The sequence below is a fragment of the Rhamphochromis sp. 'chilingali' genome (genome assembly GCF_963969265.1).
Source record: "Rhamphochromis sp. 'chilingali' genome assembly, chromosome: 8".
Classification (NCBI taxonomy): Eukaryota; Metazoa; Chordata; class Actinopteri; order Cichliformes; family Cichlidae; genus Rhamphochromis; species Rhamphochromis sp. 'chilingali'.
The window spans coordinates 12,715,375-12,730,343 of record NC_137935.1 but is presented as its reverse complement, the minus strand read 5'-3'; the positions used below and the strand labels follow the sequence as shown (position 1 = coordinate 12,730,343).

The window sequence follows — 14,969 nt, the reverse complement described above, 5'->3', positions numbered from 1 at the left end:
AGCAAGTGAATCCATTTTCTAATAGCTTCTGCTAGCAAGATAATGTTCCATATCAAAAATCTAGATCAATGACCATGACAAAGGGATTACTGTACTCATATGACCTCCAGCCAAACACGATCAGGGCACCTTTGCAATGTGACGGAACAGGAGACTTGCAATACGGATGTGTGTAGTCGACAAATCAGAGGCAACATTGTGATGCTATCAAGACCAAAATCTCTGAGGAATGTTTCCAGCACCTTGTTGAATCTTTGGTTCAATTAAGACAGTCAATAGGGTTCCAACCTGGGTACTTTTAAACAGTTTCTGTTCATGGACTCAGCCTTATTCATTTCCACTTAATCATGCCTTTTTTTTTTTTTTAAATAAATGTGTTTAATGTGATCATTGAAGCAAAATACATTAAAAAAAAAATACACAACCACAAAGTAAGCCATACTAAAATTACTTTATTACAGCTGATTTCTGTTCAATATCCCTCTGCCCACACAATAGTAAATACAATACAAACAATATAGTAAATTTGATCCTATTTTTTTAAATTCTGCTCAATATTTGTACACAATTTAAATCCACTTTTTGTACTTTACCATATCTTATGTAGTATCTTCATAATCTCTCTGACATTCAATAACAAGTTCCACCATCTATACATTTTATTATAGGTTATAAGTTGTAGTGGTAATGTGGCAAACAATACTGACATCTTCAAAGAAATGCAATATCTTTTTCAGAATTTGCCTGTCACCCCATCATCTTTTCAAGCCTTTTTACTTTGGCCACTACACCAGAACCTTGTTGTTTTGTTTCATACATTACATGTGGTCAGCCCAATGATAGGTTACAACCATGGAGATGAAACAAATGCAGTGGTATCTGGGCTTGGCAACTAAGGTATGGCACAGTGTTGGACCATAAAAAGGATCGCTATTTTCTGTCGCTGATTCTCATTCAGTATCCTACATGCTTTCAGTCAGTAGGAGAAATATCTGAAAGTTAAAGTCAAACAAATAAAACAAAACAAAATCTAATCCAGGCTGGTGGAGAAGTCTTTCGACTGATAACAAAATCCAGGTTCCCTCACACAAAACTATGACACAAAAGTGAACAAAATGTGTCCGCATAAACAAAGTTGGCATCTATGTGAGGTCTGATCGACCTAACATTCAAACTCTTGGCCGTGGCCTATGAATATAGTAACAATCCAATAAAGATAAATACATTCTCATCTTCTTTACAACATGAATAACTCAAAAGAAAAAAAATGATGACTACAACCTGTTTTGTTACAGTAGCTGGAACTAATCAGTTGGCATAACAGAAAAAAAAGTTTCGGGTTCAAACCATATGTAACTTGATACAATGCATACTTTCTAGGCAGAATATATACATAATGAAAGTTAAAATCCCACCTAGAAAGAAAAATATCCCAGCATTTTTGTGTGTCCTCAAATATGATAGGAATAGAGCAACAAACAACATTCAGAAAGAGCCAGCCAGAAAGGGCGGCTCTGAATCAGAGTGGAATGGAGACAAATGGTCGAATGTGTGCAGCGACAGAGAACTAACTCCGCAGTGGTAATACTCAGAGATGGTGACTAAACGAGTGGTATTTAAAGATGATAGTAAAGGCAATTTGTCAGTGTACACAAACCAAGCGTAACATTGAGATATGTCCACACAACTTAACACCTAAACTCTGAGCGTGAAAGGTTTACACATGTCACTGTAGTCTGTCAGTTTTTAGAAATCATTTTCTTAAAATGTGGGTTTACATTTAAAATTCCTGTAATTAAAAAAAAAAAAAAAAAAAAAAAAAAAAAAAAAAAACCCATACACACGCATACACACACATAAATTCCAGCTTTGTGAGGAGGAGCAGTCACTTTTGCCAACTCCAGAGAATTATCTTTAAAGTGTTTTATATTCTCAGTGTCAAAATGCCAAGTCTCACTTGAATGGAGAGGCTGTTAAAAGGTAAAATGGGAACATACTTCTCCAGCGATAGTTCATTAACTACAAACTGAAGAGAGAGAAAGAATGCAGACATGAATATAATTCAGAGGAGGAAAGGAAGTGTTTTTGCCACATGTATTTCGCACTTGGCTTGTGTTTTTTTTTTTTTTTTTTAAACTGTGCACTGACTAAGTTTTACATGCTACAACGTCAAAATGCAAGCATGTGCTCAATTCAGTCACCCAAGTTTTGGGGTTCAATGACTTGGTGTAACATTATTAACTTAGCACCTTTTAAATTATTAGTGTTGCTTACTTGGGCCCAGTGTTTTCATATTTAGTTGTGCCAAGCCTGCTGTTATGGTCATGACAATTAACTCTAACTTCCTGCCTGCCATAATAAACTCTCCAGTTTACTCGCTTCAGTTCATAGAAACTCTAGCCAAAACATACGCGCACACACACAAAAAAAAAGCACCATCCTCACATATTCTCTTCACTCTGAATTTAACATAAACACAACTGAGAGCAACAACAGCCATAGCTTCACTGACTGGCAATCTCCTTAGTTACAATTGTATTGGGTGTAGTTGTACTCTGTACTTGGGAAATTGCTCTAAAGAAAAAAAGAAAATGGATCACAGCACATCTAAGTCTGCCTCCTAAACTTAACAATATGCGTACCAATGATCACTCACCAGGTGTTTTGCGAAAAGAAGTCAACTATTAAATCTCACACACATTTAGTTGTATAAAGTGCTTTGAACAAGGCAGCAGTTTTAAAAGGCACTAATAAAAATAAACAGATGTCTATTAGGATTCTTTATGAAGGCCAATAAGTCACAATTCCTTCTGAGAACATGTACAGTGACATTCTCTGTAACGCAAGGGTTTCCCCCTCAAGTACCATGTGAAGGCATGAGAACTGGTTGCAGATATGCACCAGCAATGTTCTGTTTCTCGACATACATAGGACTTAAACTGTACTGAATATGAGAATCTGAGGAAAATGTCTGAAAACCTGCTAAAATAGGCTAAACAAAAGAAGCTAACACTGATAAGAAGTGGAAGAAGGAAATTTAAACTATAAAGATCTGAGACTAATTTCAGTTATCATAGGTTAAAAAGGCACTGTAGGATAGTTGTAGCATGTGTGAAACAGTTAAGACTAGATTATTTGGCTCTGAATCTGTAATGTTTCGTTTTGGTAGAGGAAAGAAAACTAACTAAGATAAGAGGAATCGAAGTCATCATGACGACCATTACAGCAGGCTGGCATCACAAGCATCTTCACTCACTCTGCTGCGTTCGTAACCACCATCAAACAATTGCCCAGTGTATTACTGAATACGAATGGGGAGAGTGAAGAAGGGAGGTCCTGAATAAAATCAGTTCTGTGATTGTTTGATACATTTAAAAAAAAGGACAAAATTAACACATGTCAAAGGCTTTTAACAGTGTTTCATGTGCAAAATGAGAGCAATGGCTGTGAGTAGCACAAACTTATGTTTTTTTTGTTTCTTTATTTTATTCTTTTAAATCCTCCTTAGGAGAGAACTGTAACTAAACACAAATGAAAGTAACATATTGACACTCAAACTGCTTATGCAACATAAATTTTAAGGATCTGTATGTGTGCCGATAAACTGCCGTGAGGGCGGGCTGTGCTTTTTCCAGCCCTTTTGACCTGAGCAACATTTATTTCATCACACATCCACATCTGTACATGGGAGAAATGGTAAATGGTGGGGTAGTGTCTGAGAAAGACGGAGCAATAGAGCTCTGCCTTGATGTGTTTTTAGATTCCCCGCACTTGGATTCTTGATTCCATGGCTGATGAGGGATCTATGTGTAGGAGAGGTGGGACCCGTTAGATATTTGAGAGGTCACACTGGTGCTCCTGCTCATTCCCTGCTCACTGTGCCCTCCCGAGGGTGTCCTTCCCATCCCCTGGGGGCTGTTCTGAATACCACTAGTGCGTGCGCCCAGAACTCCAGCTGATGGGTGGCCCCATGGCGTCGAATCCCCTCCTCCCTGTATGCCCTGTCCCCAGCCATGTTGCATAGATGCCCCTCCTGGACTGGAGTGATATCGATGGTAACTGCCTTGGTGACTGAACCCTGCACCTGAGCTGCTGCTGCCCCAGTGTGCACCTTGAGAGCTTCCAGATGGGTGCTGCTGCTGATGTTGACACCAACTTACTTGAGCCCCGGGAAAGTTATTGCCCATGGCCTCTGGAGAGATGTTTGATAGCACCATGTTGCTAAAGCCTAGGCGCATACTCTCAGAGTCAAAAGCCTCAACTTCTCTGGCTTGGCGTTCCAGCACGCTCTGGATTCGCGCTGAGCATTCATTCTGCAAGGACTGCATTTCTTCCTCAATCTATAGCAGAAAAGGAGGGAAAAAAATGAAATTCATATTAAACTGTTCGCAATATTGTTATGGCTTACAAACATGGCAACTAAAGTAATGTTCAGGACTCTTAAAATCCCAGGACGCTCTCTACTATGCCATAGTTTCCCCCCTTTTTTAACCTGCTTAAAGGTAAATAGTAAACATGTACACAGTGGACATTATTGCTTTCCCTTTCTCTCATTTTAATCATGTTGCAGCTCGTATGGCAGGACGAATTAACTCTTTATCATTATAACGATGAGAAGGCCACTGACCTCATGTAAATCCCATCAGCACTTCACCCACATTGCATGTAAAACAAACTGGATTAACTGAAGGTAGGAGCATTTTGCCCCTTTACATCCAAACTCTGAGACTCAATAGCTTAAGAAAATATAAATGTAAATCTTAACATGAACATAATTTATGGCGGAGAACCTTTGTTTCCAGCAGGGCCCTTCGGAGTGACACCCTCTGCTCCAGATCTTTCTTTTCACGCTCATGCTGGGCATCTGTCTGCATCTTGATCTTGCTCTGGTAGGCGTTGAGAAGCTCCAGCTCTTGCTGTAGCTGCATTCGTAGGGCTTGGTACTGAGCCTCCTGAGTCTCATCCAGACGAAGCTAAGACCAGCGAGAAGATCACATTCAGGGTCCAAGCAGTAAAACATATACTCAACTATTACTGATGTGGCCATATCCATTACAGGTAAGAGACTAACAGTCTTACAGTTTTACCAGACTCACCGCCTGAGTAGAAAGCATTTCATTGATAGAGTGGTCATACTGCTCGGCCAAAATGGCAAGTTTGCGGTGCTGCTCTTGCTTCAGCCGTTTAAGGACAGCTTTGTGCTCCGACTTTGGTGTCGTCTCCAGCAGATGGTTCCTCAGTGCTTTATACTGCCTAGTTTGGATCTTGCAAGTGTCCTGGAACTGCTTCTTGATCTGTAGCTCTTTGGACTAGATTGTAGAGAAAGGAGTAAATACTATATGCACTATACTTCCCAACTATTATCTACAGATAATAGCTAGCATGCTTAGAAGTGAGGAAGTACAACCAGAAAACAAAGCATTACATTAAAGTAATTCTGGGTTACGGTCTATTCAGTTTGTTGCTGTTTTTTTTCATTAAAACAGTAAAATATCAAGAGGTATAAAGCTGGGCACTCCTAATTCTGAGGCTGACATTTTATTCCTAAATCTGTGCATCTTTTTTTCCAGCTAGTCCTGACCCAAGCATGATGAAGTATAATTCAAATAGTGCCTAGACAAGCACTTTTACTAAAATCAGCGTCTGAATATTTAATATACACCCATGTTCAGAAACTTCTCCTGACCTTGAGACTTTTGGGTTGCTGGCGAACCTCCATAGCATGTTTGCGTCTAAGTTCTCTCTCCCTTCGCTTGTTGTACTCCTGCTGATTGGTAAGCTCCGTCTGGTGCTGTAGTCGGGTCAGCTCAGCCCTCGTCTTTTGGATGTTGTTTAGCTGGCGGAACTCCAACTCTTGCATGGACTCGTGGTGCCGGAGAAGCATAGCATGTTCCAAGTCCTTCTGGGTTTGACGCTTACTTAGCTCCTAATGATGTCCAAATGGAGATAAATAACATTTACAAGATAAGATTACTTCCAGAACAACAGACCATTTTTAGTTTGTGGATTACTTAATATTTGTAACATACTGTTCAACAGTATAGTGGTAGAGAAAGGTACAGACCTCTCGCAATAGATCCTTTTCGATTCTGTGGCGAGTAGTCAAAATCCTCCTTTTGAACCTGCGGCACTCTAGCTCCAGATACTGCCTCTGTCTGCGCTGTAAATTGGCCTCTTCTTCTGCTTGATAGTTTTGGAAGTTCTCCTTCTGTTTGGACAACCACTCCTGCTTTTCTTTCTTGGGAGTTGACTGGTTTTCATTCAATTCCTAAAGTAATAACAGACTGAAGGTCACTACCAGCACTTAATTTATACTGATTAATGTTTACTAACTGCTAGTTTAAAAAGAAAAAAGAAATCTGTATGTATTTCTGTGTCTGTAACACCAATCTGCCTGCCTCTTTAAGTTGCTCCTTGCGAAGTTTGTATTCCCGTTTCTGGTTTTCAAGAAAGCTGTTGAGCTCTTTTTTCTGTTGACTCTGGATGTGTTGCTGGAACTTCTTTTCATCATTGCTAAAGGTTTTTGCCTGATAAAGAAACAAATATAATCAGTTTTTTCTATGCACAATAACAGTGAGTGAATGATAACACTGACAACACACTTAATGAACACTTAGAAGCTGAAAGCATACATCTTTCTCCATTGACGCTTGGTGTTTCTTGATCAGTTTCTCCATCTCTTGGGCGAAGCTATTCCTCTGATTCTCCAGTTCCTTGTCCAGACGGAGTCTGTTCTCGTCCATTTCAGTCTTCAGCTTGTTTTCCAGAGCCATCAGCTGTTTTTGATGCTGTCGCCTCATGCGCTTGTAGCCTAATATCTGCTCTCTTAACTCAGAATCTTGCTCATGCTCCTTAATCTGGCGAGTGAGCTAGCAAACACAAGACAAAATACTTATCTTTAGACATGAAGTTTATAAGGCACACAAGTATTGTGAATAGATTTAATTGCAAGCTTGTTCAAAACACTTCTGATGATTACATGAAAAAATATATTGCTTGCCTTAAGGTAAACGCTTCTAATAATCACGAGGACACTGGGTGAAAATATTTTTGCCTTTTTACAATCACAGAAACACCCAGCAGGTATATGCATGGTTATCTGAGATATTAAACAGTTCGTTAGCAATGATGTACAAATGAAATGACAGCATCATTACCACTGAAGCTGTGCGTATTGTGGCAAAGTGTTCACGGTTTCTTCTTGGCCGTGGCGTGTGTGGAGGAGGGGACTGCTGCTCAGTTGGCTGGTTGTGAGTCTGTAAATCTTGGTTACACGTCTCTTCTCCCTAAAAGGTGCACAACAATACAGACATTGCAGGCTATTTAGAACCAATCTAAACAAGACTCCAGTGAGAATAATACTAATAACACTTTACTCAATGAAAAGTGAAAGAAAGATGTCTTACTTGTTTGACATGTATGACAGAGCTGTTGGACATTACTGTGTGGTCCCCTTCGATGTCTGCCTCACTTTTGTCATCGCCTGCATCTGTTAAACTATTAACAGAGCTGCTCTGCGAACTGGCACTGATTGACATACTGGGGATGGATTGGTTGCTCCCTACACTGTTCACTGTACCGGTCCTACTCACACTTGGTTCTGGCTCCTAAAAGTAAAAGAAAGTAGAAAGTAACAAGATTACAACACATCTTGTGTCAGAGGACACAATACTATGAAAGGCAGAGAGGCAAGCAAGGAGGGGTTAACACAATTTCAAACAGACCTCCTCTTCATCTTGTGTTGTTGGGCCATTGTGGACTTCCTGAAACAAGATCTTCTTCATCTTGCGATACTGCAGATTGTCTAGCTCCCGTACTGCATCCTTTGTCCGGCTTATCAAGTCTATTAAAACCGATTCAGGTCGCTCACGCTGGACAAATGCATGCTGGACGAGCAACAGAAAAGCCATTTTGCGTTAAATTCATGAATTTGTCTATAAGGATTCATCACAATAACAAATCGGTCACAATCATTTTTGGTTGATTACCTTTAGAAGCTCCTCAGAGTTTGGCCTATCCTGGGGTAATTTCTGAAGGCAAGAATCTACAAAGTTTCGGAAATAATCCGTCCTACAGTTGGGAGATCATATATGAACAAAGTTTAGAATGTAGAAGAACAACATAAATAATAAATAGACATTATTCAATTTGAAAAACAAAATATGGATCCAATTCTAAACTCACCATTCACTCGACTGCAGTGTGGGGCTGTCATTCTGTGCTATATGGTATAAGGCACTCATTGCATTCATGTTAAAGAGTGGCGGCTTCCTCTCAGCTATGAACCAAGAAACAGGTTACATTAAGAAATGCATACAAGGAAAGTGAGGATGAAAGAAGAAAAAGCCACATCAGTAATTGAATGAACCTAATGGTGTGAGAAACACTGCTGCTGACTGTGAGCAGTTAACTGAAGTATAAAAGCAGATGTGTGAATTCTAACAATGCAACAGCAAAGGAGCTAGGACATACCTAATTCAATGCAGGTTATACCCATAGACCAAATATCCACCTTTCCATCATATTCACCTTCATCCATGGCTAAAATTACTTCTGGGGCCATCCTGAAAAAATAACAAAAAACAAAGAAGGCATCACATTCACAATGCTAACTTCATATTCCAGTGGAAGGCAGGGATGTGAAGCTGCAAATGGGCACCTGACAGCTGTCGCTACGTGACGGATCTGAATCTCAACAAGTAAAAATTGAGTTGGCCTCAACTCTGTTCAGGCAATGCACTTTATCCATGACGCTGTGAAAATGTCGCTGGCCATGATTGGTCACTGGTAACTTGGCTGCTCGCAGTGTGAAAGTAGCAATAACATTAGTCTGGCAGCATTTCTTTCCATATTTAGTGAAAAGAATGGGGATTTAGAAGGTTTTTTCACATATAGATGTTAATTATGTTTAATATGTGACAATGTTCTTGTAAACAGATTGCCCATCTGTTAAGAAGGAGACAGGGTATATACAGACATATATAGATAAATTATTATAGTAAGATGTTTTGAATTTTACCAATATGGAGTCCCAACGAAGGAGTTCGCAGGACAGGCGATGGAAGCAGAGCCAAAATCTGCTAGTTTTACCTGCCCTGGCTCTGTCAGCAAGATGTTTCCTGCCTTGATATCTCTGTCAAACACATGAGAGGAAATGGTTATAGCAAGACGTAGAAGACACAGTGCATGAGGGCTAAAGCAATCTGTGCACAGCATGCTCCTAAAAAAAACTTGAAACACTCACCGGTGAATCATAGTTTGGGAGTGAAGATAAGCCAAACCTTGAAGAGCACCATGTGTAATTGCAGCTATTTCAACTTCCTGCAGAGGTTTCTTGTGAACTGAAGAAGATGTATAATAAGTGATGTAAATCAAGAAAAAAGGTGATGGGGATAAAAATGGCAAATACAGGAATGTAATTTCTTCCAAGGTTTTCCACTCACCTTCTAACAAATCGGAAGCAGAGCCAAGGCAATACTCCATTACCAGCTGTAAGGAAATCAGAAGTGCTTTGTGTGAATTTATATTTGGCCCTTAAATAATTAATAAATATTAGTCTTACATCAAGATCATCATCATTAACACAATGTTGTAGAACCTCACCCATGCAGTGTGCTCTCGTAGGTAGCATCCTTTGTACTCTATGGTGTTTGGGTGTTGTATTCGTTGCAGGAATTTCACTTCTTTGATTATGTCTTGCCATTTCTGGGACAACAGTAAAACAACAAAAGGACTGTTACAGCAAGAACAAGTTTATTCATGAATAAACAGTTTATTAACCTAATATAGAACATTTGAGGTCATCATACCTCACTGGATTGCTTCCCACTATATGACATCTTCTTGATGGCCACCACATCATTTGTCTGCACGTCCCGTGCCTGAATAAAAAACACATTACATAAAACTGATTGTCAAGATTTTTGTGATTTAAGCTACGGCGAGATAAATAAGGCAATAAAGGTCCTACTTCCATATAGCTTAATTAACTTTGCATTATGAAACTGTAAAGATTAAATTATATCTATGTGCTTTGAATCAACATTAAAAAGCCCCATTGTGATATCATGATACCTGAGCTAATCGGTATTAAGTCACATGCACAACAGCTACAAGCAGACATGTTGGGGCAACATGGGAACAACATTATGGTAATCAGTTCTCTCTAAGCTGACTAACATAAGCAAAGTTTAGGCGTAATATCTGTATTAAAACCTTCTAAATCCATTACACGCATCTAATTGATTTGTGGGTATGTCTGTATGCATGTGTTGTTAAATACTCACAAAATATACAGCACCAAAGCTGCCATGTCCAATTTCATGAAGATCCGTAAAGAGCTTTTCTGGGTCCTCCTTGAAGAAGAGTTCAGCAATTTCGGGGTCTTTGAGGTTCCCCGCCCGACTGTTATTGGGCATAATTAGGGGTTGGGGGCAATGCCGCTGCCGCCAGGAACTATCTGGGTCTGCGACAGCGACGTGAAAGCCCCCACTGATGACTCATCTGCAGGACAGTGGTTTCATATGTGTTCAGAACTGAAAGTACAAGAAAAAAAAACAAGAGTAAACACACTAGCAGAGATGTACACATGCATTGCTATTCTAAATTAGAAAGCTACAGCAACACTGTATGGACTGTGAAGCACAGCACACTACAAGAAAAGGAAAGCTGGATGTTATGAAGTAAGATTCACTTAAATGCTGAATTACTAATAATACTTCTTAACACTGATTATATCATATTAGAAGTGAGAAAGCTCTTAGTTGTTCGGATGAGCAACAGACATGCCTAATAATGTGGGCATGAGAAGGCTAAACAAAGCATGAACTTAACCATGATGTCAGAAATCCTGAGGTAGCAAGAGATAAGTCTCCTGTTTCCATAGTAACCACAGCAATGAAATCAGGCCAACAAAACTGGCCTCACACCTTCAGTGACTGGTGTGTACACAAAAAGATGTGAGGAGGATACAAAGACGTGCCTGAGAGCTGCCCATCTCCAGCCTGAACGTGGAAGAGAAATTGAGCACCTTCACAGTGTTAATGACTGAAGGAAAACTCAGTATTCCAGTGACGGGATGACTGGTTAAACCTGCAGGTACATGGAAAACATTCTCAAACGCAGCAAACAGCGTACATGCATCTTCCTAAAAGTGATCAAAGGGTTTGTTCAGCAAAAAAAAAAAGTTTATTCAAAGGTTATATTTATTAGTTTATTAAAAGTATTGTTTGAAACCACTTATTCAAAGTGGTGTCATACCACAGTAACGGCTTAGTTTTCCTTTGCCCTGACTTTGGAATATCCACAACAGAAACACTCATTAGAATTAAAATAAATTACTTGTTTGTGATTCACACCATGTGGGAAAATGACATCTGAAAAGCAGCGTGCCTTTTCATAAGTGGTGTCTTACTGGAAGCAGTCAAGTGTGCCGCCTTCTCGTGAATGTAAACAAATTAAACAAACAAACAAACAAACAAATAAATAGATCAAAATAACCAAAAAATAATCACAGTAGCGTGTGTGGATTAACATAATATATCAAAAGCTCAATATAATTTCACTGGGGTTATGGGGGTTAACATGGTTAGCTCTTCATTGTCAGCAAAGCCAATACCAAAATTATGAAAAAAACCCCCAACAACAGTCATTTTGTTAGTTCGTTTTTTTCAGTACATCACAATAACTGCTCCATCGTGTAGTAACACATTCACCTTATACGCAATAGATACCCGGTTTGAGACTGAGTGGAGACACTAAACTTAGTTTAAGGAGTCACAAGCTAGTATAAGCCTAGTGCCAAGCAAAGATAAATGGAGAGGTTGTGTCAGGAAGGGAATGTAGTGTAAAATCTGTGCCAAAACAAACATACTGATCCATCTGCTGTGGCGACCCTTAGGAAATAATGGAGCAGCCAAAAGTCACTGGCAGAGTATGTATTGACTCTTCTGGAAGTGATGGGGGCAAAAACGCCTACAAGTGTTCCAGTCTATCTTTACATGATGAAGGAGGAGGAGGAGGATGCCCATGAGCCCAGGAAAAACTACACATGGAAGATGGCTACGACTATAGCGGCCACTATAGCGCAGGCTCTACTCATTGATATAAAAGGCAGTATGAGTAGCGTGTGGAACTACTTTGTGTTATTATCCTGAAATACACTAACCTTTTCTTTTTGGAGACACCTGGCACTGCCATTGTGAAATCACTCATGCACCTAAATGTTTGCAGTGGTTAACTATCAATAAAATGTTAACATTTTAAATGTTTTAAACCACCATGACAGTGATTTAAAATGACTTTTGTGCGATTAAAGGTATTTTATGTCCAAGTACATCAAATTGGGTATTGAGACTCGTGCAATTCTACTGATATTGATATCAACTACTAAATTTCAGGTTATCATGATGTCTCTGCCTTTTAAAAATACAGAAATTAATAAAAGATTATTACTAAGCCCGCAACACCACGCTCAATACGTTAATTTCCATTATTACTTTGAAACAGCTTCACTAATACTAATGTAGACTGTAAAAGATCACCGAGAAAAGTTTACTGAGTCCATTCGGCTCAGATGATCAGTTGCAAACAGATGCAAGGCTGACGCTAGAGTCACAAGACTTCTTTCCCAGCCTGGGAGAAACAGCCCCCAGTTCCAAGCAGACATCTTTTGTCTCACAACAACACTGAACAACTCACTATACTACACAGTTGTAGCCACAGCTCTGAAATAAAGCCCCATTACCATGTGGGACTGTGGCTCTTTATTGCCATTGTTCTTCACTACATTGTTTCTCATGAATGAGCTTTGTTGTCATATCTCATGATAGCATTTTCAACTTGTGAACATGTGAGCACAAAAGAGAATGATGATAACTGATACTTTCATTAAACAAAAGAAGAAAACAACAAACACAAACAACAAGATCAACAACAATATAAATACCCTGGTGTTCCAACTTGCACAAATGCATGCACAAGAATGCAGCAGGACAGGACAACAGAACTGGAGGGCTGGAATTCTCAATGTATGCCCTCACTGCGCTGCATTTCTCAGCATTTCCTGTTCGTGCAGCTATAGGGAGGTAGGAATGGGCCTTGCTGAGCATTTTCACTAGTGATTATCTGTCTATCTTGGTATTGCAGCAATGGCACGCCTTCTTAAGTGCGCCGCAATTTAATAAAGTAAAACATTTTTTCTTTCCATGTCCTAGAAGTAACTTAAAAAAATACAGGTAGTTTTCATTACTTTGAAGAATCCATTAAACAAATGTAAGCGTAATGGAGGTCATTTAAGACACCTCCGTTTGGCACGCCAACCTATGGCACAACATAGCACAGGGTTTACGTCTGTTTCACCCAAAAACAAACAGAAACGGCACTGTAACATTGTAGCCAGTGTATCTTTATGCCTTCAAGTATATTAAGTTAGTTGGTAACTAGGCACCAGTTACCCAAGAGGAATGGGGGCGATAGATCTGAAAACCTTTAAAATATCCAACGTTTGCCCAAACTAAGATTGGTGAGGCAAACAGCAGCGCAGCATTACCTGCTGCGTTTTTACCTGTCTCCTCCTCCTAGAGTTTCAAAACAACCGGAATTTCACAGATTATTTGGTTGGGATTCATTAAAAGTTAACACTTTCCCACAGCGGTTTTAAGCGTCGTGTTAAAAAAAAAAAATCACATCAAAAAGACGGAAATATAAAAAGACAGCAGCTTGGGAGTGTGATGTCATCTACACACACCAAACTTAACGTTAGCCAAGTTACGTGTCATATGGCGAAACAGCCCAAGCATAATTGGCGTCGTGTTTACGACGTGAACAGCTGAACATAAACATGGATAATGTGGAATTAAGCGACCTGTAAGAACTCGCTTATCAGAAAAAGCTAAATTAGCTGGCTAACGTTTGTTATGTTTGCTAAGTTAGCTTAGCCAGTTAGCTGAAACTCACCCTCTTTTGACAGGCCAGGCTTCAGCGCTGTGGAGAATGTCGCTAATTCAAAACAGTTTGGGATTTGAAAAGTATCCCCTCAGTTTCATCGCCAGTGAGGCAACTTCGTGCGCCAAATCCTTGTGGTTCTTCACGCTGTCAGTCGATTATAACGCGCACATTTGTGAATTGTTACAGGTTAAAATCCCCACCCTTCAAGTAACTGGGGTGCCAGAGATCCCACTCCCAGACAGGTCCAAAGATGGCTGCCGAGCGATCCGCTGCCGCCTCCCTTCGTGGAAATGCGTCGGGGGGAATGTGAGGGAAGTTCAAACACCTCCAGAACCGCATTAAACAAGCCGCGATAATGTCCGCCTTATCGTTGGGGGAAAAAAACCTCGGGATTTAACCTCTCACACTGGCAGACTAACCGCAGCCGTTTAGACGTGTGTATGTGCCAGGCTGTCTGTGCTCCTCAGTGCAAACAGCAGTTCCGCCCTGCCTGTTGAATTTGCTGTAAACTCTCCCTGACCCATGTACATCCAGAGGCGGAGACACTGGAACATCATTAAAGAACACTGGACCTGCGATCACGTTCATATTTTTATCGAAGTTACTTTTAATAATTTCACTTTTGACATTTCTGGCATAAGATGTGAGTGGGGGGGGGGGGGGGGGGGGGGACTTTATAAATGTAATATGTATTTTAAATGAAAGGACTTGGTTATCGATGATGAGGAAATACAAGAACATTATAGAACTGAGACAGACTGTTAGAGAGCCCAAAGGTGGATAGTAGCTGTATTTCACAGTAGTACTGTATATTCATGAGGCAGTAAAACATCTTTGGCTTATTACACATTTGCCTAACAAGGGAACGCTGTTTCGATTCCGTGAGGAGACACAACTCTCTTGGGAGTTGCGTCAGGAAGCGCATCCGGCGTTAAACTCCGGCAACTCAAATATGCAAAGCAGCTACCCGCTGTGGCGACCCCTTGTGAGTAAGGGAAGCATTGTATGCAGTTTACTGTATA

At 40.1% G+C, this 14,969-nt stretch overlaps 1 protein-coding gene across 2 annotated transcripts; it reads right to left on the bottom strand.

Moving 5' to 3' along the window:
* Positions 1-427: 427 nt before the first annotated feature.
* taok1a (TAO kinase 1a) lies at positions 428-14,460 on the bottom strand. Of its 2 annotated transcripts, XM_080889709.1 has the most exons (21): positions 13,957-14,460; positions 10,982-11,091; positions 10,287-10,535; positions 9,810-9,881; positions 9,604-9,705; positions 9,444-9,489; positions 9,245-9,341; positions 9,020-9,133; positions 8,473-8,564; positions 8,185-8,278; positions 7,989-8,070; positions 7,725-7,886; positions 7,407-7,607; positions 7,158-7,286; positions 6,633-6,869; positions 6,399-6,527; positions 6,065-6,268; positions 5,687-5,926; positions 5,097-5,309; positions 4,791-4,973; positions 428-4,340 (listed from the first exon to the last, which is right to left on the bottom strand). In XM_080889709.1, exons 3-21 carry the CDS (start codon positions 10,416-10,418, stop codon positions 3,804-3,806), a joined length of 3,066 nt encoding a protein of 1,021 aa, XP_080745835.1. In that variant the 5' UTR covers positions 10,419-10,535; positions 10,982-11,091; positions 13,957-14,460; the 3' UTR covers positions 428-3,803. The 2 variants fall into 2 exon arrangements, with proteins under 2 accessions (XP_080745835.1, XP_080745834.1); XM_080889708.1 differs by lacking the exon at positions 10,982-11,091.
* Between the last annotated feature and the right edge of the window lie 509 nt (positions 14,461-14,969).